The sequence below is a fragment of the Platalea leucorodia genome, assembly GCF_965183815.1.
Source record: "Platalea leucorodia genome assembly, contig: HAP1_HAP1_SCAFFOLD_77, whole genome shotgun sequence".
NCBI classification, from domain to species: Eukaryota; Metazoa; Chordata; class Aves; order Pelecaniformes; family Threskiornithidae; genus Platalea; species Platalea leucorodia.
In genome coordinates, this window is record NW_028121441.1 from 156,075 (window position 1) to 182,599 (window position 26,525).

Consider the following 26,525-nt stretch of genomic DNA (forward strand, 5'->3'; position numbering starts at 1 on the left):
CTGATGCAGTCACTCCATTGTAGAAGGCCACTAGGTTGGTCAGACAGGACTTGCCCTTGGTGAAGCCATGCTGGCTGTCTCAAGTCACCTCCCTGTCCTCCATGTGCCTTAGCATAGCTTCTAGGAGGATCTGCTCCATGATCTTCCCAGGCACAGAGGTGAGGCTGAGAGGTCAGTAGTTCCCAGGGTCCTCCTTTGTACCCTTTTTAAAAAGGGCTGCAATATTTCCCTTTTTCCAGTCCCCAGGGACTTGACCTGACTGCCATGACTTTTCAAATATCATGGAGAGTGGTTTAGCAACCACTCAGCCAATTCCCTCAGGACTCTGGGATGCATCTCATTGGGACCCATAGACTTATGGACGTTCAGGTTCCTCAGGTGGTCGCAAACCTGATTCTTCTCTTATAGTGGGAGGAACTTTTCCCGCCTGATCCTCATCAAATGGCCCATTGACTCGGGAGGTGTGAGGAGAGAGGCTGCCAGTGAAGACTGAGGCAAAAATGTTGTTGAGCATATCAGCCTTCTCCTCGTCTGTTGTTACCAGCTTGCCAGTTTTGCTCACCAGAGGGGATACGCTTTCTTTAACCTTTCTTTTCTGGTTGACATACCTGTGGAAGCTCTTCTTATTATTCTTTGCATCCCTCGCCAGGTTCAGCTCCAGCCGAGCCTTGGCCTTCCTGACCCCATCCTTACACAACTGGGCAGTGTCCCTATACTCTTCCCAAGATACCAGTCCCTTCTCCCACTGCCTGTGTATTCTCTTCTTGCTCTTTAGTTTGACCAAGAGGTCATAGCTCAGCCATGCCGGCCTCTTCCCTTCCTTGCCTCATTTCTTGCACCTGGGGATCGAGAGCTCTTGTGCTCTATGGAAAGCGTGCTTAAAGATCTGCCAGCTAAATAGAATAGAACAGAACAGAAGAGAATAGTTCAGTAGGAAGGGATCTACAGTGATCATCTAGTCCAAGTTGCCTGAGCACTTCAGGGCTGACCACAAGTTAAAACATGTTATTAAGGGCATTGTCCAAATGTCTCTCAAACACTGACAGGCATGGGGCATTAAGCACCTCCCTAGGAAGCCTGTGCCATGTTTGACTACCCTCTCTGTAAAGAAATGCTTCCTAATGTCCAGTCTAAACCTCCCCTGATGCAGTTTCGAGCCATTCCCGTGCATCCTGTCACAGGACACCAGGGAGAAGAGATCAGCACCTCCCTCTCCACTTCCCCTCCTCAGGAGGCTGTACAGAGCAATGGGGTCGCCCCTCAGCCTCCTTTTCTCCAAACTAGATGTCCTGGTTTTGGCTGGGATAGAGTTACTTTTCTTCCTAGTAGCTGGTACAGTGCTGTGTTTTGGATTTAGGATGAGAATAATGTTAATAACCCACTGATCTTTTGGTTCTTGCTGAGTAAAGTTTAAACTAGTCAAGGACTTTTCAGCTTCCCATGCTCTGCCAGGTGCACAAGAAGCTGGGAGGGAGCACAGCCAGGACAGCTGACCCAGACTGGCCAAAGGGCTATTCCATACTGTGAGCAAGTGGATATGTGCCGCTTAGTTGCCGGCTGGGATTAAACCACGGCATTAGACAGAGCCAGAGTCCTTAGCTGCTCCTCACAGGACATTCCTTCCAGCCCTTTACCAGCTTTGTTGCCCTCCTCTGGATGCATTCAAGTACTTTCACATCCTTTTGAAATTATGGGGCCCAGAACTGCACAAAGTACTCAAGGTGAGTTCGCACCAACACTAAATCCAGTGGGATAATCACCTCTTTTGACCAGCTGGTTATACTGTGTCCTCCTGTCCCCTGAGACAGTACAGCACCTCCCTGTTCAGTATTGTCAGCAAACTTGCTGATGGTGCATTCAACTCTGGCATCCAGATTGTTGATAAATCTCTTGAACAGAACCAGCCCTAGGACTGAGGTTCCCTGAGGAACACCACTGGTGACCAGTTGCCAGGCCGCATTCACTTGAGTGGGGTCCCTTTGAGCCCGACTGTTCAGGCAGTTCTTCACCCAGCTCACTGTGAACCTGCTCATCTCACAGTTGGACAACTTGTCCAGAAGGATGCTGTGAGGGACAGTATCAAAAGCCTTTCTAGAATCCAGAAAACCTCCATCCACCACCTTCCCTTCATCCACTAGGCAGGTGGCCTTATTGTAGGAGGATATCAAAGGCATTAAACAGGACTTTCCCTTTGTGAGCCCATGTTTGCTGTGCCTGACGATTGCGTTGTTCTTTAAATGCTTTTCAGTAGTGCCCAGGGTGATCTTCTCCATAATTTTTCCAGGTGCTGACGTTAGACTAACAGGTTTGTAGTTTCCTGGGTGGGTGGGTGTGTTTTAGAGCCTTCAGTAGGGCTTTAGAGATTTAAATTCGACCCCCTCTGCCCTGAAATCACTCTGCAGTGGGAAACTTGCACAAAGGCTGGGTTGGGAGGGGGTGTGTGGTTTGTTTTCTTTTGTTGTTGTTGTTGTTAGAATGTGACCAAGAACCATAGGAGGAAACAGGAGAAAGTCTGGGCTGGGGCAGAGGTGATCAGCTGCCCCTTGCCAGGCAGCCCCAGGACGGGAGAGCCAGGTGCACCTCACAGCCAAACCTCCCAGGAGCTGCTGGGTGAGTCTCCAGGGGAGAGCTTGGGGACAGCTCCTGTCCCCAGCCCACAGAACAGGGACAAGCTACAGGGTGATGCCCATCAGCCCCGCTCACATCCTACTGGTCCCGGGGACTCTCGGGTCCCTCCCCCGGCCCCCTGGCAAATCTTGCCCTGCAGTCGACCCCACTGAAGACATGAAATGCAGTGGCGTGAGGGGAAAGTTTCCAACATCAAAGTCAGTGGTGACTCAGTGCATGCCTGGAGAGATGAAACCACAGCCAAGAGATAACGAACACTGTTCACCCTGGAGGGAGATTATCAGTGAAGTCCCACAAGGCTTGATGCTGGCACACGTCCTTCAGTCCCCCTTCACACAACCCTGCCACTCTTCTGAGTGTTTGGTGGTGACAAACATGCAGATGGGTCCAAAGAAAGGTAAACGAATTGACAGGAAAAGATTTCCCAGCTCCTTAGTGCATTGGTACAGACACTTCTAGGCCACAAGTCCTGTAACCTCCAGCTGCTGCAAAACAGGGAAAGGCTGACTGCATTGGGTTTACACGGCAAGGTTTGGAGAGGGGCCAGGGCTGCAGGGGTGGCTTCTATGAGAAGAGAGGAGGGGCTGCCCCTGTGTCAGACAGAGCCAGTTCCAGCCAGCTGCAGGATGGATTCATTGCTGCCGAAACCTGGATCCATCACTGACCAAAGCTGAATCCATCAGCAAAGCTGGTGGTTCTTTCATGATAACATAATTAAGAAAGCTTAAAAACCTCTGCGCCACAAGAGCTGGGAGACAGGAGTGAGAAAATGTGAGAGGAACAGCCTGCAAACACCAAGGTCAGTGAAGAACGAGGAGATGGAGGTGCTCCAGGCGCAGGAGCAGAGATTCCCCTGCAGCCTGCGGTGAAAACCATGGGGAGGCAGGTTGTGTCCCTGCAGCCCATGGAGGTCCACAGTGGAGTAGATATCCACCTACAGTCCCTGGAGGACCCCACACCGGAGCAAGTGGATGGGCCCTAAGGAAGCTGCAGCCAGTGGCAAGCCCGTGCTGGAGCAGGTTCTCTGGCAGGACCTGTGGCCTGTGGGGGACCCACTCGAAAGCAGTGTACCCTGTGGGGAACCCATACTGGAGCGGCCCATTCGTGAAGGACTGTGTCTTGTAGAAAGGACCCATGCTGGAGCAGTTTGTGAAGGGCTGTATCCCATGGGTCGGACCCCACACAGGAGCAGGAGAAGAGTGTGAGGAGGAAGGAGCGGCAGAGACAAAGCGTTATGGACTGACTGCAACCCCCATGCGCTGCTCGGGGGGAGAAGCTAGAAGAGTCAGGAGTGAAGCTGAGCCTGGGAAGAAGGGGTGGTGAGGCAAAGGTTTTTTTCGTTTTGTTTTTGTTTCTCGCTCTCCTACTCTCTTTTTCACTGGCAATTAACCTTGGCCACTTCCAGCCCCCCAAATCACCTCAGAGCAGGCCTCTGGGCTGGAGGGAGCAGCCCTGCCTGTGCCTTTTTGTGGAGATACCAACTGCAGCTGGTGCAGAACCTCACTTCTAGACACCAGAGAAGTCCCACGGAGGCTCAGCGCCAGGGAGCCAGCTTCTCCCACTCCCATGGTGATGGAGCTGGGCCACACATCCCGGGGGGATTCTCTGCAGTATCCGCTGGCCCAAACATGCCTTCCTGTCCTGTGCTGGGGGGGTGTCCCAGAGAAGGGTGTGGGCTGGGGGTCTGGGAAGGCACATGGGCCCAGCATGGGGCTCTGAAATCTCCTGTGAAGCCAGGAGTGCTGAGTCCATGGGGCAGGGAACCACCACCCCTCCCAGAGCGGGACAGAGGACCCAGGGATCCGGACTGGCTGTCCGTGCTTCTCTCCTGCCCCGACACTCAATGGTGCTGTTTGAGGGATGGTGCTCACTACAGCCCCAGTAAGAACCTGTTTCCCTCTGTGCCTCCAAAACAGCAGGTGCCCCAAGATCACCCTGCCCACTGTCTGCCCCTTGCCTTGCCCAGCCTCCTGGGGGACGCTCCAGCTTGCCCTAATCTGCCCGTATCTGGTGGCACATGCTGGGTGGGAAGGGGATCTCCTTTCCAGAGGCACCCCAGGCATCTGGGCTCCCTCAGCCGCTCTGCTCATCGTGGTGGTGCAGCCAGAGAGGACCCAGGTGTCTGGGCACTGGCAGAGGAGAGGGGACATGGACACAGACACACCCACACATGCAGAGCATAGCTTTGCTGAAGGGGTTTATTGATCATGAGAGGGAAATGGCCCAGGGCTCCCAGGGGATCAGGTGGGGTCATCCAGGGATGATCATCTCGTCATGCCGCTGGAGGGGGACAGGACAGGGGTGTCACCACCAGTTCTGGTCCTGAAAGACAGAGCCTGAAATGAGACCCCCAATGTCCGCTGGAACATGAGAGGAGCCTTGTCCCCACCATGTCTCTCTGCAGAGAGCTGGGGAAGGAGAAGGGAGTTGGAGCCCTCAATATCCCCAGGACAGGACTTGGCTCTCCTGAGATCCATATGGCACCCAGAGCCCCTTGCCCAGTGTGTCATTACCCCGGGATGTCCCTAAACCTCCCAGAACCCTGCCCAGCCCTCACAATGACCCTGGGGGTCTGTATGGCACCAGAGCCCCTGCCTGGCCTGCACAGCAACACGCTGGGTCTGCAGAGCCCCACTGGGTGCAAGGAAAGGCATGGGGGTGGCTCTGTCAGCTCACCCGGGGACATGGATCATGGACAGTCCCCTCTCTTTCCCTCTCACAGGGAGAAAGCAATGGGGTCCTTGGGGAAGGTGCGCTCAGGGATCCCCGGGGGCCCAGGATGCTTTGTGGGGCTGGAGATGCCCTGATGCTGCTCACCTGGACATCAACGGCTACAGGCAATGCTCTCCATTGCAGAAGCACCCTCAACAGCTTAGGCGGAAGGGACTGGGGAGAAAGAGAGGGTTAGGGACTCGCTTGGGTGCACTGGGGTGTACTGGGAGGCAGGGAAAAGCAACGGGGTCCTTGGGGAAGGTGCCTCCATGAAAACATGGGGTACGTGAGTTTGTATGGTGGTGCACAGAAAGCAGCGGGGTCCTGGGGAAGAGGCCCACCTCGGTGCGTGGCTGCGTACTGGGGCACCCCAAGGTGTAGTGGGTTGTGATGGGATGGATGGGAATGCAATGGGGACCCTGGGGAAGGGGGCCTGTGTGGGAAAAGAGTGGGTGCAGGGGTGTTCTCTAGAGTTGCAGTGGGGTGCACTGGGGTGTACTTGGGCACATTGGGATGCCCTGGAGTGCCATGGCCATGGAAGGGCAGGGTCTGGGCCAGCAGAACTCCTGGTACCCACCTCATCCTCCAGTAGTCCCTCGACTTCGTCCCCCACCTGTAGAGAGACCATGAGACCTCACTGGTCACTGGGGTGTCCCCAGTCCCAGCAAGGGATGGGAGGACCAAACTTTCCTGCAGTTCCCCAGACTAGACGCTCTCCAAGTCCACCCCACTACTTACCTCCAGGGTATTACTTCCACTTCCCTCCAAGACCTCCTAGGGAAGGAGAGCAAAGGAGTGGTCTGGATCGGACCTTGGTGTGGGTGCATGTGGGGCACAGGCGTCCCCAGTCCCCCCAGGCCCATGGTTTCCCCCTGGTCTGAGGGGGTAAATGCCTTCTGCTCCCCTCAGCCCCATTCTGCCATGTTTCACCTGGGATTCCTGTTCATGCAGGGACCAGGGATGGGGATGGAGACAAAGCTAGCGTGGGGAATTTGGGGTCTCCAAAGAGAATGAGGGTGGGAGAGATCCAAAGAAAGGGCACTGGGGTGAATTAGTGGGGCCCAAGAGACTGGGCCGGGGGTGTTGAACGGGCAGGACTGCGTAGGATGCAAGTGAATGGTTAAGGCATACAAGTGGAGGGGATACAGGGACATCAAGCGAGGTGGTTGCTGGGGCCAGAAGGAAGAGGACTGGAGAGGACCAAAGCGAGAGGACTGGGAGAGTGTTTGGGATTGGCGATTCAAGGAAGGGGATCCGGGGACACTACTGCAGTGGACAGGATGAAAGGCAAGGGCCTGAGCGGAAAGACTGAAAGAAAGGCATTGGGAGTGACCAAAGGGAGGGCATTTAGGGACCCTAGATAGGACACGGAGGAGATCCCGGGGAGGAGATGACTGAGGGGACCAAAAGGATGGGATGGGGAGCCCCAAAAGGGAGGGATGTGGGGGCACCAAGACAAGAAAGCGGTGGGGGCCCTCCCAGGAGTTTGCAGTGGACCCACCCAGGGAGGGGACAGGTCCAACCATTCACTGAGGAACTTGGGCTCTGGGCACAAGAAGTTTAATTTTTGTGGGCAAAGTGGAGGGAACAGGTGGAATTGTGCGAGGGAGAAAGCTGCATTGCCCAGGGCTGGAGATGCAGGGGAGCCTAGAGGAGCTCCTTGCTTGGGAAAGGGAGAGGCCAAGTCACGGGGTTTCGTGCTCACCACTATGATTCCATTCTGCAGGAGAGCTGATGTCCTGCAGCCAAGAGCCGTCCCCAGACTTGAGCCCCTCCCCGTGGCATTGAGGACTCACCTGAGCATCTGCTGGGGTGCACAGCAGGATGGTGAAGAGCAGGGCCACGCTGAGCACTGCGACCTTCATCTTCCTCTGCAGTGTGGTGAGTCCTGGGTGAGGGCGCAGAAGGTGACGGGCAGATTTATCCCTCCCAGGACTCCTCCTTGCCCCTCCCTGCCCCGAGAGCCCCCAGGGCAAAGCCAGGCTTGGCAGAGACACCAGCCCTGGCAACAAGCCCAACTCTGGCACAGAGTCGCCGCCACCTCCGGCACTGATCCAGACACCTTCCCCGGCATCAGTCCAGCTTCCTGCATGAGGCAGCTGCACGGGGAAGGGCTCACGCATCTGCGGGTGGTGAGGGGGGTGGGCACTGCGCCTCTGACTGCTGGAAACCCTACGGTGACGACCCACCGCTCCAACACAAAGCCACCCTCCAACAGCCCCCCAAAGCCAGATGCCCCCACCTCCCCGCGCCCATCAGCTCCCAGCACTGCCATCTCCCAGTGCCACTAGCCTCCCAGGCCAGTCTTTCCTTCCGGGACTCCCCCTGAGATGACGCCAGCCTCAAACCAGGGGTCCCTAAGCAGAATTGTCTCTGAGCCCTCTCCAGCCCCTTGGGTACAGAGGGGGCTGGGACTGACCCCTCTTCTTGGGGCACCAGGGACCCTGGGATTAGGGAATACTGGAAGGTGGGAGGACAACCTGGGGCATGGGCAATGGGCACTGCTGTGTGACTGGGCTCTTCAGACACTGGAGGCACTGGCAGTGGGGAGCACTGGTGAATGCCCAGCTACAGCCCACCCCATTTCCCCTGCACTGCAGGCCCCAAACTGGTGCAGTCCCCAGCCACGGCCGCCCCAAAGCGGAGAACGGAGGGGAATATCCCCTGCCCTGGCCCTCACCCTGCCACTGCCTGGGGCCACCGTGCCCTCCCAGACAACATGGGTCCCACTCTGCAGAGTTGCCCCCAAACAAGGGGTCCCAGTGACCCCATCCCCAACAAGGCTCTGGCGCCAGCCATGTCCCTGCCTGGGACTTGGGCACAGCTCACCAAAGGCCCTTGTGCCAACAAAGTGTCCCTTCAATGCCTTCGTCCTTGGTCCAGGCCAGCGCTCTCCCTGAGCAGGATGTGGTCATCCAGAGGGACACGATGAAGCGGGCGCTTGTCCCCAGGCAGCCACTCAGAGCTAATTGTGGGGACAGAGCTCCCCTGGCCAGGGGAGGGATGTTTGTCCCCACAGCATCTCTGATAAGCTTTGTTTGCCCAGGGCCCATGGCATAAGGAACCCGTTTGGCAAGACTGGTGCTTCAGGAGAGTGCCCGATTAGGGGGAGTCTGGAGGGGGTTAAAGCAGCCTGGAGGCCTGGGCTCCCTCCAGCCCTGGCAGCGGGCAGAGCCCACAGAGGAGGGCAGTGCTGGGGGAAGTGGTGAGGAGCAGGTCCCAGGGCACTGCGCACGCTGGAGCCCAGAAGCGGGGGCAGTCCCGGGGGAGCAGCCTGACACCCGGGGTGTTGCTCTCCTTCGGGAAAACCTGGTGGCAGGGGAGTCCTGCAGGAGCGGGGCTTAGAGCAGCCTGGGAGATGGAGCTGTCTCCCTAGGGGCACTGCGGCCCTTTCCCTCTCCCCCGCTGCCTGCCCTGCAGCTCTCCTTGCCTTTCCAGGGTGGTTTCCTTCACAGCACCCCTGGTCCAAACGTCACCATCCTGGGGGCCCTGGGCAGCACCCTCTGGCCAGTGTGGGGCAAGGGTAGCGTGGGATTGTACGCAAGTTGTTCAGCTCTCCGTGCTGAGTGGGGAGAGCTGCTGGGTGAAGCTGCTGGCCTGGCTCGCACAAGCCAAGCAAGATCTTCTCCAGCAATCTGGCATCGATGCACCCATTCTTTCCAGTCGGGATGCTCACGCAATCTGCCATCGCTGCTCTCTTCAAGGCTGCAGGTGCCCCAAACAGCAGAGGGAACAGCTGGTACCTCTGTTAGCAGGGACATGCTCCTAATGAAGATGGGCCTATTTTGGATCAAGAAGCGCAGGCAGCCCTCTTTTGCCTCCTTGTAGATGCCCACAACTATCAGAAGAGATAGACAACAGGGCAGGTATTCATTCATTTCTGCAAATGGAGAAGACCAGCCTTTTCACTGGTGGTGTGAGTTAGCACTGGGAGGAGATAGGGCCAGTAAGGTCTCAATCAGGAGATGCAGCACGCATTTACATAAAAATGATCGGAGGGCTGGAACACCTCTGCTATGAGGAAAGGCTGAAAGAGCTGGGGTTGTTCAGCCTGGAGAAGAGAAGGCTGCGGGGAGACCTGATTGCGGCCTTTCAGTACTTCAAGGGGGCTTATAAGACAGATGGGGACAGACTTTTTAGCAAGGCCACTAGCGATAGAACAAGGGGCAATGGTTTTAAACTAAAAGAGGGGAGATTCAGACTAGATAGAAGGAAGAAATTTTTTACGATGAGAGTGGTGAAACACTGGGACGGGTTGCCCAGAGAGGTGGTAGATGCCCCATCCATGGAAACATTCAAGGCCAGGCTGGATCGGGCTCTGAGCAACCTGATCTGGTTGAAGATGTCCCTGCCAATTGCAGGGGGGATGGACTAGATGACCTTTAAAGGTCCCTTCCATCCCAAAGCATTCTATCATTCTACGATAGATGTCTCTCTCAGCAGCTGATAATCAGAAGTAACCACATGTCATCACCAGCAAATCCACTAAGCGCACAGAAAAACAGCAGCATTGAATGCGCTGGACTCGTGGCTTCTACTGGCTTCATGGGACATCAGCACTATGACAGCAGATCCATGAATGCTTCGGAAGGCTGCCACGTTCCTCTCTAAACTCATCCGCTGTTTGTTATGTGCCACAGGAATTCAAGCTACCACGCTGTGCTTCCCAGTTGCCATTCACTTCCAAAACCATCCAGCAGTCCACCTCACGTGTCTGAAAGTAAAACAGTGCTCTGCTTTAGCCCTCTGTCTCTGAGGGGGTGAGGGTAATTCATTTTTAGGAGACACAGGCTGGGAATCAAAGGCTGATGGTAAAAGTCTGGTTTAGGTTGTGAAGTCAGCGGGAGGTTTGCCTGCGTGTCAGTGAATCCAAGGTGTCACTGGTTTTGTTCTGATGATGATACACACTCCTGCCACGGCTTCAAAGAAATAAAAAAACACTGATAAGTGGTTCACGAGAACTGTAGATGGCTCAGATTCTTCGCTGACATTCTATGTCATTTTTAAGGGTTAGGGATATGGTTATATCTTTATGGGACACTACCTAGAAATAAGAGATCTGTTGTGGATCGGTTGCGAAAAGATTTCAGGCAATGACTTGAATATTTGCTTTGGAAATTGCCCAAAGGGCAGGCAGTCACCTGGAAGATTTTCAGTTTGACTGCTTCTGCTTTTGCGCTATTTATTAGATAGCTCAGTTACACAGTGTTATCCATCATGTTTCAATAGGCTGTGAGCTATTTGTATTCTGAAGTTATTTTTAAAAGAATTGATGAATTGTATGCACTGTCATAACTGAGGAATACTGAATGAGGAGAGGTCAAGTCTGCCTTGGAGATAAATGCAAATCAGGTGGATGGCGTTTGATAGCCACTTAACATTAAAGGTGCTCCTCAGGAAGATGCCATCTGCTGATTTAATGGTATCTAAAAGGAGGTGCTCATGGTTTTGTAGCAGTAGCGTATTGAAAAAGTAAAATGTCACGAGGTTGCCGGTTTGACAAAGAGATGGACAGGAGACTTTACAGGGCTGGTCTACACTGTAGCTAATCTCTCTCCGCCTTCTCCAAGCAGGGCTGAGAGCGCTTCTGGGAGTTTCTCTGTTTTTCCTGCAGTCGCTTCTGTGAGGCAGTGGACTTTGGACCACATTTATTTCCCAAATAAAGTTTTAGCAAGGTTGTTCTCCTCAGGCTTTGACCTGCCTACAGGATACCTACAAAAGGTATGCCACTGTTTTAGAGAGAGAAAGGGGAGAAAAAGTGATTGCGCTACTTCTTCTTTGGTGGAAACACTTGGTTTATCTGTCCATCTTGCCTAGGTATACAGGGTGGGAGCCTAAGCTATGAGCCCAGCTCTCGCCTCTCCCATTTGGAGATGCATCTTCCCCTGCCCCATTGTAGGAAACCCAGGGATGGAGGCAGGGAGGGAGAGAGAGAGACCGACAGAGGCAGGCACAAAAGGGGAGGAGAAGGGATGGGAGGGTTAGAAGGAGAGGGGAGAGACCGCTCTGCAGCACTGGCAGGCATGTGCGTGGGGACAGACGGACACTGGGGGCCTTGTTTTCCCCATGGTCACTTCTTCCATCCCGTCTCCCAGTACCCTCCAGTTCCCTTAGTACCTGCGGAGGGTGGGGGCAAGGACAGGAGTCAGCAGGGGGTCTCTGTCCTGCTCTACTGCTTTTGGCTGGGATAGAATTCACCAGAGATTTGACCAGAGTGTAGTAGAGGGAACTTATAATTGTGATAGCTGTTGAACAGTTGCTGGTTATGCTATTGACTTCTCTCTCCCCAACATTAGTTTATCGGATCTGTGCCGTGCTCCCTTTTTTGTTGTACATGTTAAAGGCTGGCTTTGGCTTTTGCTGTTTGCTGCGCTCTGTAGCGCTTGGTGGTGCTTTCTCTGGCAGGTATATTATAAAAGTAGCGGCCTTGAGCTGAATCTGGTCTTTGAGCTCTGCACTGATGCCACTACTCTACTTTGGGAACCACCTCATGGGGACAATCAACAATTACACTTTTCACCTTTTCTCCTCCAAGAGCTTTTTGGTGGAGGAAACACAGAATGGCACCTTCACCACCTTGCCCTGCGTGGCAGATGTTTTCTCCGGCATTACAACAACTCTTCAGTATCTTGGACATCCTTGGGGAACCAAAATACTCCTATTGGTACTTCTCAAGACTAGTTTTTCAGCTTTCTCTAAAGTTAACCAACTATTCTGGAGCAACACCCAGGCCCTGAGGCAGTGTGGTTACAGGTTGCAAGGCATGTTGGAGAATATGGGCAGGGTCCTAGAACGGTTGTCACCTTTGACGGTCTGGGACATCAACCCAAACAAGTGCAGGATCCTGATGAAGTGCCAGAATGTTTGAAAAAAGGGTGCCCTGGCCTTGGCTATGCCAAAGAGACACCGCTTGTCGCACTGTGCTGGGGCCTGGCCTCCGCTTACTGAGCACAATTTAGCTGGTTTGGGCCAGGGGTGCTGTGAGGGACTAAATTATTATTATTATTACTACTACTGCTACTACTATTCCTATTTTTATTTCAATTATTAAACTGTTCTTATCTCAACCCATGAGATTTCTCACTTTCACCCTTCCAAGTCTCTGCCCCATCCCACTGGGGCGGGGGAAGTGAGTGAGCGGCTGTGTGGGGCTTAGTTGCTGCCTGGGGTTAAACCATGACACAGGTAAATGCTGCCTTGTTCCTTGATGTCCTTCTTCCAAAGTCCCCTCAGAAATGTCCTGGGGGTGATCTGGAGCTCTGAGCAGCCCTCACCCATGCAGCAGCCTCTCGACAGCAGAAGGACCCTGCCCTGCCCTGCTGGGGGTCACCCCTTCCACCCACAGCTTCTCCCCGCAGTGCTGTGGGGAGCTCCCCGGGCAGGACGAGTGCTGACCCTGGAGGGTGGCAGAGTCCCTGCCCCAGCACACAGCCCCCTGGGGACATAGGGACCCTGCTTGGAAGGACAGCTCTGGGCACCCCTTCACACCCCTGCAGCCATCCCCAGGAGAAGGCAGCCATCGTGCCCTGTCCCTCTCACAGTGAAGCAGGGAATCCCTGCTCTGGAGCATGTCCTTCTCCTCTACGCTAGAGAAACTGTGAGAGTCCTCCGGAAAGATCCTACAGGCTGTGGGATGCCTGAGTTTCAGGAGAACCCTCCAGGATACTCATCCACGTTGTCCTGCAGCCAGAGACTTTCCACACAGAGGGCTGTGAAGATTTCTCCCCCAGTGAGCCCTCAGCATCCCCCCACTCAAGGCTGCCTTTAACCTTTCTCTGCCTCACACAGAGGCAGCACACGTTCATCCTCCACATGAAAATCCTCCCAGAAGGTCCCATAGGCTATGGCATGTACCCGCTTTACGAGATCCCTCCAGGAACCACAGATGCTTTTCCCAGCAGCCAGAGACTTTCTGTGCAGAGGGTTGTGAAGGTTTCTCCCACAGTCAGCTCTCTGCATCCTCTCACCCCACATGAACTTTAATGTCTTTCTGCCCCACTCCTCTCCCTTTGGTGCCTGCAGGCTGTGCCCTCAGCCCTGCTGTGCTTTGCAGAGGAGCTGCTCCTGGGCAGAGCTGTCTCTCTGCAGCGCTGCCCACTTGCCAGCAGCTCCCTCTGTCCCAGGAGCCCAGCCCAGCTCAGCAGCACAGGACCAGCCCAAGGCACCACTTTCTCTGCCCCCTCGGGGCTCCCTCCAGGTGTCCCTGGGGCTCCAGGGGAACCTGCTGTGAAACAGCCTGAAGGAATCATCGATGTTCCCTCCCTCAGCAGGGGAGAGAGATTTCTTTCCAGCAGTGCCATTTCTCCTCTCAGGAGAAAGATTTGGGCATGAAAATCACGCTTTATTTTCCCATCATTAGACAGGACACCCAGAGAGGGACAGGGAATGATCTCCTTTACCCCTGCTGAGGGAAGGGATTCAGCTGAGTCAGTCGAGGCATCTCCTTCTGGGTTTGTAGTCCTGGGGCTAGAAGGGGACTAAACTATCCCATGCCTGCCACAACCCCACAGGTGGTGGGCTTCTTCTTGCCTCAGTTCATACATGTGCACAAAATAGGCTCCTGCATGTGAGTTCCTTGTCTCAGCTCCCATGCTCATTACTGGGGGTGGAGGCCAGGAGGGAGTTGTTCACACACAAACACCTGGTGACACTGGAGGTGCCAGAGGTGGTCAGGCAAAAATGCCAGGAGGCCTGCATGGAGGAGCAAGGACCTCCTGGCCAAACTCAGACATGAAAAGGAGCATAGAGAGGGTGGAAGCAGGGACAAGTAACCTGGGAGGAATACAGAGAGACTGTCCAAGCATGCAGAGAGACAGTCTGGAAAACCGAAGCCCAAGTAGAACTGAATCTCATGACGGATGTTAATGGCAAGAGGAAGGGTTTCTGTACTGACAGAGCCGACAAAAGCGATGACAAAAGCTCTGAAAAAAGTGGGTCCATTGCTGAAGGAGGTGGGGGACCTATGACACAGGAGATGGGAAAGGCCATAGAATCATAGAATCATAGAATCGTCAAGGTTGGAAAAGACCCTTAAGATCATCGAGTCCAACGGTTAACCTATCACTGCCAAGTCCATCTATACCATGTCCTCGAGCACCACGTCTATCCGTTCTTTAAATACCTCCAGGGATGGAGACTCAACCACTTCCCTGGGCAGCCTGTTCCAATGCTTGACCACCCTCTCGGTGAAAAAGTTTTTCCTAATATCCAACCTAAACCTCCCCTGGCGCAGCTTGAGGCCGTTTCCTCTCGTCCTAACACTCGTTAATAGGGAGAAGAGACCAACCCCCACCTCACTACAAGCTCCTTTCAGGTAGCTGTAGAGAGCGATAAGGTCTCCCCTCAGCCTCCTTTTCTCCGGGCTAAACACCCCCAGTTCCCTCAGCCGCTCCTCATAAGACTTGTGCTCTAGACCCTTCACCAGCTTCGTTGCCATGGCACTTAATGGCTTCTGTACCTCCTCCTTTACTGGCGAGACAGGCCTTCAGCAATCCCAGGTCCCAGAGACCAGTGGGGAAAGTCAGGAGCCAGGCAGCCATACCCCTGGTGCAAGAGGATCAGATCAGGGAATACGTAAGCAAACTGGACATAGCTAAGTCTCTGGGCCCTGATGGGATGCAGCCACGGGTGCTGAGGGAGCTGGCAGATGTCATTGCGAGGCCACTCTCAATAATCTTTTACCAGTCATCGAAACTGGGGGAAGTGGTCGAAGAGTGGAGGAAATCAAATGTCAGTCCTATCTTCAAGAAGAGCAAGAAGGAGGACCCAGGGAACTAGAGGCCACTCAGCCTCACCTCTCTCCCTGGCAAGGTGATAGAGCAAAGAATCCTGGAAACTGTATTTCCAGGCACATTGTACTGGTTTTGGCTGGGATGCGGATAATTTTCTTCATAGCAGCCCGTATGGTGCTATGTTTGGGATTTGTGACCAAAACAGTGTTGACAACACCCCAATGTTGTAGCTAGTGCTGACCTGTGTTTGCACAGCATCAAGGCCTTCTCTGCTTCTCTCCCTTCCTCCGCAGCGAGTAAACTGTATTTGTGAATGAGGGAAGAGCAGGGGACGTCATTTAGCAAGGCAAAGCTTTCCACTGTGCCTTGGTGTCCAGGTGCAGGTTTTGGTAGCGGGGGGGCTGCAGGGGTGGTCTCTGTGAGAAGAGACCAGGGGCTGCCTCCATGCCAGGCAGAGCTGCTTCCAGCTGGCTCCCAACAGACCCTTCGCTGGCCAAAGCTGAGCCCATCAACGAGGATGGTGGAACCTCTGTGAAAGTGTATTTAAGAAAGGACACAACCGCCAAAGTGGGAGAGGAGTGAGGGAAACAATAGTGGGAGAAACAGCCCTGCAGGCACCACGGTTGGTGAAGAAGGAGGTGCTTCAGGCACCAGAGCAGGTTCCCTGCAGCCCATGGCAGAGAGCACGGTGGAGAAGGTAAGCCCTGCAGTCTGTGGAGGACCCAGCACTGGAGACGTAGGATATTTCCTGCAAGAATGGTGGCTTGAGGAGAGCCCATGCTGGAGCAAGTTTGTCTCAAAGGACTGAAGCCCATAAGACGGACCCCATGGGAAAAGTGTGAGAAGGAAGGAGCAGCAGAGAGGACCTGCTCTGGACTGACCACAGCCTCCATTGCCCATCCCCCTGCACCGCTCAGGGGTAGAAGAGTTGGGAACAAAGGGGTGAAGTTGAGCTGGGGAAAACAGGGTGGTGGGAGGGAGGCCTTCCAGGGGAAAGGAGTTAAGGTCTTCCACCAGTCCCACGCTTCTTCCACCCTCAGCCTTTGCAGCTGCCCATGCCTGGCCTGCCCACTTACCTTTGCCACTGTCACGTTTGTACAAGGCCCAGACACATCTTGGCACAGCCAGTGTGAGCTGGCCTCCACCAAACGTGGAGCCCACGGGGCCTTGGAGGCAGGGAGGAGCCAGGTCCCCTCTGCCTGAGGCTGGGCACAGCTTTTCCCTGGGAACCTCCCTGAGGAGCCTCCTCCTGTGTGTCAGCCTGGGGCCTGGCACCGCTGCCACAGGGACAAGGGCTGGGGGGGCAAGGCAGGGCTGAAGTAGCTCAGCTGGGAGAGCGTTAGACTGAAGATCTAAAGGTCCCTGGTTCAACCCCGGGCTTCAGCAATCATTTCCTCCCTTACACTTTTCCAGATATCGCTTTCCTTCTTCCAGCCTGCCCCAGCCCTGCTTGCTCCTTCACCTCTTGCCAGAGCACCATCCCTGCTCTGTAGCTGTCGATCTGTGGCTTCGAAGGAGCCTTCCTCCAGCACCAACAGTCCCCAGCCCCTCCCTGGGCAGGACTCGCCCTTCAGTGCTCCTCCGGGGTGGTCTCCAGCTGTCCCTCCTTCCCTGCTCCACAGGGATGGAGATCTCTCCTCTGCGGGGTCTCTGCAAAGACCCTGTCTCTCTCCTCTTTGTCATTCTCAGTGGTGCACAGTCTGGTCCCATCCTCACACACCTCCTTCACCTGCACCCCATTTCCCAGACCAGAGGCCGCCATCCCCGCAGTCCCAGGGAGATGCACTCCCTGGAGCTGAGGCCTCAATGGCAGCATCCTCCCTCGAGAGGGAGGTCTGTCCCAGTAAGACCTCTGATGTGCCCAGGACAACTGACAAAGCCGTGCTGAGGATCATTCAGCTGGTGCTCTCCAGCTGTCCAGCACCTCCAGAGGAGTTTGGCTTTTTTTGTGACTGAGCACAAGTGAGAGGATGGGGAGAGGGAGAGACTGTCTGTCCAAGCAAGGTTACTGTCTGGCCAGCTTTGAGCATGAGCTTGAAAGTGCTTGGATGCAGGGACAGTGCCTGCAGGACTCTCACTGCTCCCAAAGAGTCCTTCTAGGTTGCTCCTGAGCAAGAATAGGAGAGTCACTGATAAGGATGGGCCCTGGGGCCATGTGTGCAAAGCAGACTGGATGAACAGCCCATCCCCTTACCTCCTCCACTCAACCACTCCAGATGTTCACGGTGACTGAGGTCTGGTTTTGATTCCCCCAAACCCTCTCTGCCAGGCAGGGGCTCACTGGGGAACAAATCTATGGCACTGGGCAACACAACTGCCCCAGCTGTAGCACCACGAGGACACCACCCCTGCGTGTGGCCAAACCGTTGGCCTTTCAGTTAAGAGCTGACCATGCTCACCCACCCTGCCACAGACACCCTTAGCCCCAGGGAGACGGAAGCTTGCCCTTCCCCCCACCTCCAGGGATGCTGGGGGGCAGAGGGGCACAGGGGGAGGCCCAGTGCCTGGATGAGGGGCTGTGAGCTTTCTGCTCCTGTGTCCCCGCCGCTGTCATACCTGCTGGGGCTGGCTGGGGTGTCCAGGGCACCTTGGCCACCATAGGGCTAACTTCTGTGAGACCACAGCCCAGGGATCACCCAACACAGCAGCTCTGTCTTCGCTTCTCTGTGTGGGACCAGCGTGGCCCAGGTAGGGCCTGAGGGAAAGAGAAACTGGGGAACCCCGAGGTGAAGAGATGGGCACTCATGGGACCTTGGAGAGAGACATTTTGGCTGGAAACTGTGGCTGCCAGGATGGAAATGTCTCTGACAGCAGGAATATTCCCTAGGGACCAGGGGCTCTTGTAGCCCCACAATCTGACCCCGAGACTGCTGTCTGTCCTTGATACGTGCCCCTTCCCCACCACCATGTCTTTGTGCTCTGCTCCTCCCGATCAGCCTCAGGGAGACACCCCGACATCACACCAGGCAAGCACCAGCTGTGGCTCAGACCCCTAAAGGCTTTTAATAAGAACAAATATGGAGGCATGATGCAAAAACAGGGGAACAAATATAGAGGAAATGCCCGGCTGTTTCTGCTGCCTGTGGAAAAAGGGAGACGCTTCCCTGGTGCTCACGGCTCTCCCAGCTGCACAGACCTCTCCTCCCTCCTGGCTGCATCCAGCTGCATGGCAGGGACGGGCTCTCCTGGCGCGCGGCTCAGGGACTGTTGTGCACTGAGCTCCGGTGTCACAGGCTGTGTGTCCTCAGGGGGATGTGCCAGAGACACCTCTTCAGCATCGTCATAGCCTGTGCTCTCTGGGCACAGGGACCAGGCATCTCCCTCAGCTCCAGGGGCCCCAGCGCGTCTCTGGGAGCACAGATTTGCCCCTGCAAGCACCAAGGCAGCCATTGCACGTTTGCCCCATGGGGTGCCCCTCCTGCTCTGTACATCACCTTCCTCCCTTCTGCTCTCCAGTCCAGAGATGTTCAGCTCCCTCTCCCTACCCTGGGCCCCCAAGGAAAATTCCTGCTGCACGTTCCCCCATCACACGAGGTTGGGTTCTCAGTAGAGCAAGGATTCATCTGGAACCAGGGATGGCAACCCAGGAACCAGCAGCGCTCTCTTTCCCTCTCACCTCCAGGTGCATCCCTGGGTCCTGCTGCCTCCTCTGGTGCCCTGGCCATTTCCCAGCCTCCCTGCCCAGGGGCACGATCCTCCCCAGGGTCAGAAACCTCCCTGGCATCATCATAGCCATCCGCTGGGTCACCTCCGGGCAGGACAGGGACGTCTGAAAGGAGAGGGGAGCTGGTGACAGGGAGAAGATATATTTGCAGAGCAGTGGATGGGAGGATGCGCAGGGACGTGGGGCTCAGACACCGGTGTTGGCAGTACCACAGGAGACAGCTCCCGTCACTCTGATGGTGACAGTCAGTGACACCGCTGTTCTTCACATGTCTGCGGGGAGGAGAGATCCACTCCTTCCCGCACCCTATTACCTGCTGCTGATCCCGGACCATCCTCCCCCTTGCTGTCCCTGGGGTAGGGCTGCAGCTTGGTCAGGGACCCCTCTGAAGAGGAGCCTGGAGAGAGGCGCAGTGGCTGTTAGGGGAGTGCGCTCTGCTGACCAGGCTTGTGGTCAGTGCTGCTGGGGATGGGGGACCCACAGAGGCAGGGCTGAGTGGGGAGAAGGGCTCAGGAATCACCCTGCTCCTCCAGGACAAATCCTGTCTCAAAGGGGCTCCCAGAGCTGCCCCGGGACAGCCCCTTCCCTCCCCCCTCAGGTGTCCCATAGGGGTGCAGGGACAGGCAGAGAGGGGCTGTCCCCAGCTGGTAGGGGAGGAACTGGTGGGGAGGAAGCTCCTCTCTTGGGCCCAGGACCTGGCTGCTCTCCCCACAGCCCCCACAGCCCCAGCGCTGCAGGGACCAGGGGCCAGGGGACTGCAGGGGGTCAGCCATGGGTGGGGGATGAGGGGGAAGGGCCTGGCAGATGTGCCCCCCGGGAGGAACCCACACCCACCTGAACCTCTGAACCTCGCCTGCTTCTCCCACGCCGGGCTGTAACCGATCTCCTCATACACGGCCTCAGGGAAGGGCTCCCAAGCTCTCCCAGAGCCTGTGGACAGCAGCAGGGCTGGCCCAGGGACAGGCAGAGACAGGATGGGATCCCACTCTGCTCCCCCAGCTTTGGTCCTCTGGGCCAGCAGACGGCTACTGCCACAGCACAGTCCTGCTCCCCGAGCCCACCTCTGCCATTTCTGTCCTCAACCCATCCCTATCTCCTGTGACAGCCTTTCAATGTCCCCTCAGAAACAGCCCCTGTGCCCCTCTGGCCCCTGGGTCAGCTCCCTCATGCAGAGCTTGGAGCAGCTCGCACCTTTCCTCTCCCTTTTCTGCCCCATGGCCCCTTCCCTGCTGGGTGGAGGTCAGGGCTGGACAGAGGAACAGCCTGGGGACCTGAAACCATGGGGATCGACCCTGCTGCCCCGCATTCCTCCTGGCATCTCCCCTGCCCCACAGCTCCCTCCACAGCTGCCCAGAGAGCTGCCAGTGTGAAGTCCTCATCTGTTTCCCCTTTGCGCCCATCTCCCCCAGCCCAGCTCTGCTACTTCTGTCCTCCTCCCGTCCCTATCTCCTCCCACGTCTGGACTCTCTCTGCCCCTTGCTGCTGGTGGACCATGGTCAGGCAGTCAAAGAGGCGGTTCATGGGAATGAAGGCAGCATGCACCCTTATCCCCCCAGCTCTGGCTGTGCCACTCACTCACACCTCACAGCACCCCTGGCCTTGCCAGGAGGCATCTTTCCCCGCCACCCACCTCTGCGCCCAGCCCTGGCGCTTTGCACTTGCCCGGCCAGGAGGGCCAGGACAAGGCAGAGAAGGGCCCCCAGGATGATGCAGATGATGACGGGCAATGAGACTCTCCCGCTGGCGGTCGGACGGCCCCGGGTGGGATCTGCATGGCAGGAGCACAAAAAGGGCAGCACAAAGCCTGGGAGAGGTAGGGGCTGGGACACCCCAGTCCTGATCCCCATTACACCAGGAGTAGACAACCCCAGGAGTGAGTCATGAGGAAGATCCCACCTTGATGGGGAAATCACAGACCTCCCCAACCCCCGCACCCCACTGCTATCCCAGTGCCTCCTCCTGGGAGTTTCACATCCTGGCAAGGAGCCCCTTCCCTCCTGCCATGGGTCACAGCTGGCCCTGAGAAGACCCAGCACCAGCGGGGAGGACAGGTTACCTGGTCGGGGGGTTGGTGCTGCTGTCCTGGGTGCAGCTGCAGAAGAGAAGAAGGAGAGCTGGGCTGAGAGGGTGGGTGTGCAGGTACCAGGGAGCCTCCTCTCTCACACACCGTGTGTGCGTGCGTGTGTGCATGTATCCCTGACGCATCCCACCCAAATTGCCCCTCCTGCACAAGTGGTCGGGGTGGCCAGGACAGGGCCCAGGGCCCTGCTCTGGCCATTGGGCAGGATGGCGCAGGTAGCCCAGGAGATGCCTCTGGGGGCTGCAGGGCCCTGCAGGCAGAAGCCAGAGGACATCCAGCCCCACAGAGGCTGCTGCCCACTTGGCACCAGGCTCCCATGCTCCACAAGGACGGCCTTGCTCACAGGAGCTCTGCCAAGAGCTCCATCAAGGGTCCCAGCCCTGCCGCTCACCTAAGCAGCGCACGGCAGCATCCTCCTTGTGCCGGCAGGCACCGCTGTCCCCAGGCCGAGCCCAGCAGTCCTGCAGAGATGGCTCTGTCCCCCGGCACTCCACCTGCTCCAGCCAGATGGGGCCCGTCCCCTCCCCAAAAGCAGCCTCGTCCAGGGCAGACACCGCGGGGCCACAGCCCAGCTGCCTGCACGCCACCTCGGCATCCTGCATGTCCCAGGAGTCGTCGCACACCGTCCCCCAGGAGCCGCGGTGCCAGACCTCCACTCTGCCCGAGCACCCACTCTCGCCTCCCACGGCACGAATCTTCTCCCTGTCTGGAGAAGGCAGAGACCTCCCAGGGCACCAGGACAGCAGGCAGAGCCCTGCCAGGCCAGAGGGGCATGCAGAGGAGCAGCTACCTGTGCAGCTCGTGGAGTTTGGGCACACGGTCCCCAGGGCCGCGGGTGTTTCTGGCCGACTCCCTGCAGAAGGAAATCCTGCTGTGAAGGGGCTGCTGAAGGGCGTCGTGCAGCAGAGCGTGGGGCTGAGCTCTGCTCACGCCTCCTCGTGCCGCCTCGCTCACGGCAGCAGCTGAACCCCAGTCATTCAGGGGACACGCACGGCAATGTGGGGGACCCTGACTGCTCAGCCCCAGAGGGACCCTGGTTCACAGAGCAGCAGGAGGGTGTCCATGGAGGGGACGCTCCTTGGAGCCCTGGCTGGGCTCTTCTGAGACCTTGCCTGCAGACACCTCTGCCTGCCCCGGGCGCTGCTGGGAGCCCGGCTGGCAACTGCTGGGGAATGTGTGGGGCTCTGAGAGCTGAAGTCCCATTTGTGCCACCACAAGCAGCAGGGTCTGGCCCGTAAAGTCAAAGCCCCTGTAGGCCCTGTCTCTGCGCTTGACTCTGCCCAGCAGGGAGCAGGAGCTGGGGGGATGCTGGTGCCCAGGGAGCTCTGAATTACCATTGCAGGTGATGTGGGTCTCGTCTCGCAGGTCATCACACGACTGTGGGTCCCAGGGAGCAGAAGGACACTGCCAGAAGGAGCTGTTTCTCTCCCCACACTCCACGCGATCCAGCCAGGTGAGGCCAGACACCCTACCATAGGGCAGGCGTGTTTCCAGGGTCCCTCCATCCCCACAGCCCAGCTCCTTGCATGCCAGCGACACCGTTTTGGGAGTCATTGAGTTGGAGCAAACGGTCCCCCATGTGCCATTGTAGAACACCTGCAGGCGCCCGGAGCAGTTGGTGCCGTTGTGCAGCCTCAGGGCCATGAAATCTGGGAGGAAAGAGCCCAAAGGGGAACAGACTGGTCCGGGGCTATGGGAGCAGAGGAGCCTCTTCACCCCCCAGGCCCTCAGCCAGGCAGAGGCACGGCCAGCAAGTCACCCTTTTGCCAGGGGCAGAGAGAAGTCCCTGCCGGACAGACACCCATGCCCTCCGCGCTAACCCTTGGGGACAGCTCAGCTTACAAGGGGCCCCCAGTGGGACCGAGGGGGTTTGTGCATGGGTGTCCCCAGGACAGGCTCAGGCAGGGGCTCAGAGGCAGCCAGGGACAGCCTTGGCCGTTGACGGCTCTCCCCTTGTCCTGGTCTCCCCGGGCACTGGGCTCCCACCACAGCTCCCAGCACAGACCTGAGCAGACGACTCCTGCGTCCTCTTTGTGCCCGCAGTCGTGCTGCCCCCAGGACCCTGCCGGGCAGTCCCAGAGAGCAGCTTCGGCCCCGGAGCAGTTCACGCTGTCCAGCCATATCTGACCGGAGCCTTCCCCAAACCGGGCGGAGCCAACTGCCTTCACCGCCCCTCCGCAGCCCAGCTGGTGGCAAACAACGGCAGCATCAGACAGGTCCCATTGGTCATCGCAGACAGTCCCCCAGCTGCCCTGGTGGTAGATCTCCAGTCTCCCAGCACAGCGCCCGGACCCGTTCACCAGCCGGACCTGCCGGCTCCCTGCAGCAGGAAGAAACCCCAGCTGCCATCAGGGGCCGGCTGCCCACCCAGCCCAGAGCCTGGGGGGCCTGTGCAGTGTCACTCACCCCAGCAAACGACCCCCACGTCCTCTGCAATCCCTGCTGCCAGGGTGCTCATGGGCAGCGAGGTGTTGCAGAGGGTCAGGTTGGCCTCGTGCCCTGCGCACCGCACCCCTCGCAGCCCCACGGGACCCGTCCCTCTCTGAGGCTTCAGGGGGTTGTAGGCTCTCTCTGCCTCTCTGCACCGCAGCTGCCGGCACACCACGCTGGCCTCCTGCATGTCCCACTGCTCATCCAGGACTCGGCCCCACGTCCCGCGCTGCAAGATCTCCACTCGCCCGTCGCACCGGCTCCCTCCACCCACCAGCCGCAGGGCTGTGGAGCTGCCTGGGCCTGGGGAGAGCAGCCATGCCCCAGCCCTCAGCAGCACCAGGCAGCCCACAAACCTGCAGCACCTCTCCAGGCTCTCCAACCCTCACAACACCCTGCAGCTCACCCGCCTGCCCCCAGCCCTCTGCGGTCAGCTTCAGGAGCAGCTTTCTACAGGCTTGCTTCCCCAGTCCCTGAGCCTTCCTGAGCAAGACCCTCTCTTTGCTCTTGGTGGGGCAGAGCCACCCAACACGTCCCTGCTGAGGCAGATGGGGCAGCTCCCGCAGCAGGGAGCAGCAGCCGGCGGTGGCCTGGGGACAGGCAGCCCCAGGACAAGCCTTGCCCCACCTCAGCGCTGGCCTTGGCACTGCTGAGCCATGGGGCAGAACACACACGCCTCTGCCCCTCTGCATCCCTGGGGATCAGGGCCCGGGAGCCTGTGTCCCTGGCAGGGAGCAGAGCAAGGGGGGCCTTTCCGATCAAACAGGACAAGATTGGGTCTTGTGCTGACCAGGAGCAAAGGCAAAGCCAGAGGGATGGAGCTGAGCCCCACAGCCCCATCCTGGGTCTGTCCTGCAGCAGGAGAGCAGAGAACCCTGTGTCTGGCGGTGGCCCCAGGGCCTGAGCCCCTGACCAGGGTGGGGCAGAAATGCCCGACCCTTTTCAGTCCTCAGCTCTCCCACATCAGAGTGGTTGAATCTGAGCAGATAAGGTCTCTAGATTATTCCTGGTAAAGCTAGGGGTTCTTCAGCCTGCTGCTGCCATAGTGTCCTCTGCTTTGGGTGGCCATGAAACACCCAAGGGACAAATGGAGTTAACACAGCGTTGTCCCAGCACTCACCTGAGCAAATGACAGCAGCATCGTTCTCATGGGAGCACGGTGAGGCCCCCAGGGCGGTCACTGGGCACTGTCCCAGGTGGACTTCAGTCCCATCACAGTGGAATGAGTCTCTCCAGACAGGTCCCGTGCCTCTCCCAAAATGCCCTCCTCTGGGAATGGACTCAGCAAACCCGCAGTCGAGGTGACGACAGAGAACGTGGGCGTCCGAGAGATCCCAGCGGGAGGCACAGAGGGTGCCCCAGGTCCCCAGCACCTGCACCTCCACCCTCCCCTCACATGCCGTGCTGCCGTTCACCAGCCTGAACCCTGTGTACTCTGGGGACAGAGAAGGATGAGATAGGGCAGAATTGTGCTTTTGCTCCCTTGCAAGGTGAAGGAGCAGCCAAATGGAGGAAAGCCTGCCTTTCTGCTCTTTCTGCCTGATTTTAGGGCTGCAGACAACCACATCACCCCTCCAGCCCTCACACCCAGCACAGCATGGCACTGTCCCGGCCCTGCTCCCCTTGGCCCCAGCACGCCCCCAGATACGGAACACCCCACCCTCAGTCCTTACGGGTACAGGTGACACCAGCGGCATTCGTGAGGGTGCAGGGCTGGTCTCTGCGGGATCCCCTGGGGCAGGAGATGAGAAGGGATTCATTCCCCACACACTGCAGCTCTCTGTCCCACGTGGCACCAACACCTTCTCCAAAGTGAGCTGCCCTGGGCACAGACAGGGCTGCGCCACACTGCAACTCCCTGCAGACCACGTCGGCAGCTTTGGGACCAAAGTCTGAGTCACAGACAGGTTTCCACTGGTTCCCATCGCGGATCTCCACGCGTCCTGAGCAGGGGCTCTCCCCTCCGACCAGCCGGACAAATCCTGGAGCAATCAAAGTCCCCGGAGAGTTGCCAGAGCCCTCTGGCAGTTACATGCCCACGTCCCACCTGGTCTGCAAGGTGGCCACAGGCACAGCGCCCCACGACCCTCCCAGCAGCTCCCAGGGGCTGCTGATGGCACAAACACACCAGGGACACCCTGCCGCTCCTCAGACATCAGCACAGCACTTGTGGCCTTGCTTCTCCCCCAAACCCCCAGCCGTAGGCACTGCTCAGACTTCCTGGCAGCACTGCGAGCACTTGGGGCCCAGGGAGACTGGCCAAGGCACTGTTGGCTGCTGCAGCCTGCTCTGCCCACTGAGCTCAGGGCCTGGCTGAGGAACCCCGTGGAGCCACCAGAAATGCACCACATTCCCCGGTGGTTCTCAGGTCAGTGGGGCACTGCTGTTAGATGGGACATGTCACAGGGCACAGATGCACTGCCAGTGTACATGTGGTCTCTGTCTTCACCAGCCCCTGGCTGCAGCGTTTGCCTGGGGAGGAGTCCTCAGCCGGGGCCAGCGTGCACTGCCAGGCGTGCACATCCCTGGTCAATGGCTGGGCAGAAGGCAGGAGAGCAGGCAGAGTTACAGCCCTGGGCTGAGACGAGCTCCCAGTGCAAGGACAGGCACCAAGGAGAGCCAGAAAGTGCTGGCAAATCCCCCATGGCACAGGGCAGCCAGGGGCTGGGGCAGGCAGGAGAGGCTGGGAAGCAGATCACCACTGCCTGCACTCCCTGTGGGCTGGCTCTCATGGGGTGACCCTGGGAAAGAAATGAGGTGGCCATGGGCCACCCTGCTCTTCTGCCCAAGCCCAGTACTCCTCCCCTCTGAGCAGCCCTTCTGCTTTGGGGACCATCTTGGGCCCTTCCCCAGGCCTGTTGGTGGCCACGTGAGCTGTTCTCAGTGCCTCTAGCATGGGGGGACCTGGTCCTCGGTGCTGCCAGGCAGCTCCTGGATGAGCCAGAGGAGAGAGATGGGAAGGAACAGACACTGCGGAGCAGAGTGGGCCATTCATCTCCCAGCCCCAGGAGGTTGGGCTGAGCCGCATCTGGGGCCAGGCAGTGGTGAGTTACCCCTGGGCTTTCCTCAGGGACTGGGGAAACCAGCAATGACTGTCCCAGCTCGGCAGTGTGACCGGCAACACTGGGCCCTGCTCCAGTACCCCGTCATTGTTCCCTGAGGGCACAGCCAGGTCCCTTCCCCCATCCTGGCCACAAAGGTAGGGAACCGGCTGGCCCCTTACCTGAACACGTCACTCCAGCATCCCGACTGTGATCACAGTACTGTCGAAGACTTTCAT

The 26,525-nt window shown here is 57.6% G+C and overlaps 1 protein-coding gene across 1 annotated transcript; it reads right to left on the reverse strand.

The window, feature by feature from the left end:
- Positions 1-4,878: 4,878 nt before the first annotated feature.
- Positions 4,879-26,525, reverse strand: LOC309603423 (scavenger receptor cysteine-rich domain-containing protein SCART1-like; the record flags this gene model as incomplete). The annotated part of the gene is made up of 10 exons (XM_082338278.1): positions 4,879-4,908; positions 5,446-5,514; positions 5,918-5,953; positions 6,079-6,114; positions 7,137-7,228; positions 22,150-22,464; positions 22,821-23,135; positions 23,222-23,538; positions 24,362-24,680; positions 26,510-26,525. The coding sequence occupies 10 exons, from the start codon at positions 26,523-26,525 to the stop codon at positions 4,879-4,881; spliced, it is 1,545 nt and encodes a 514-aa protein (XP_082194404.1).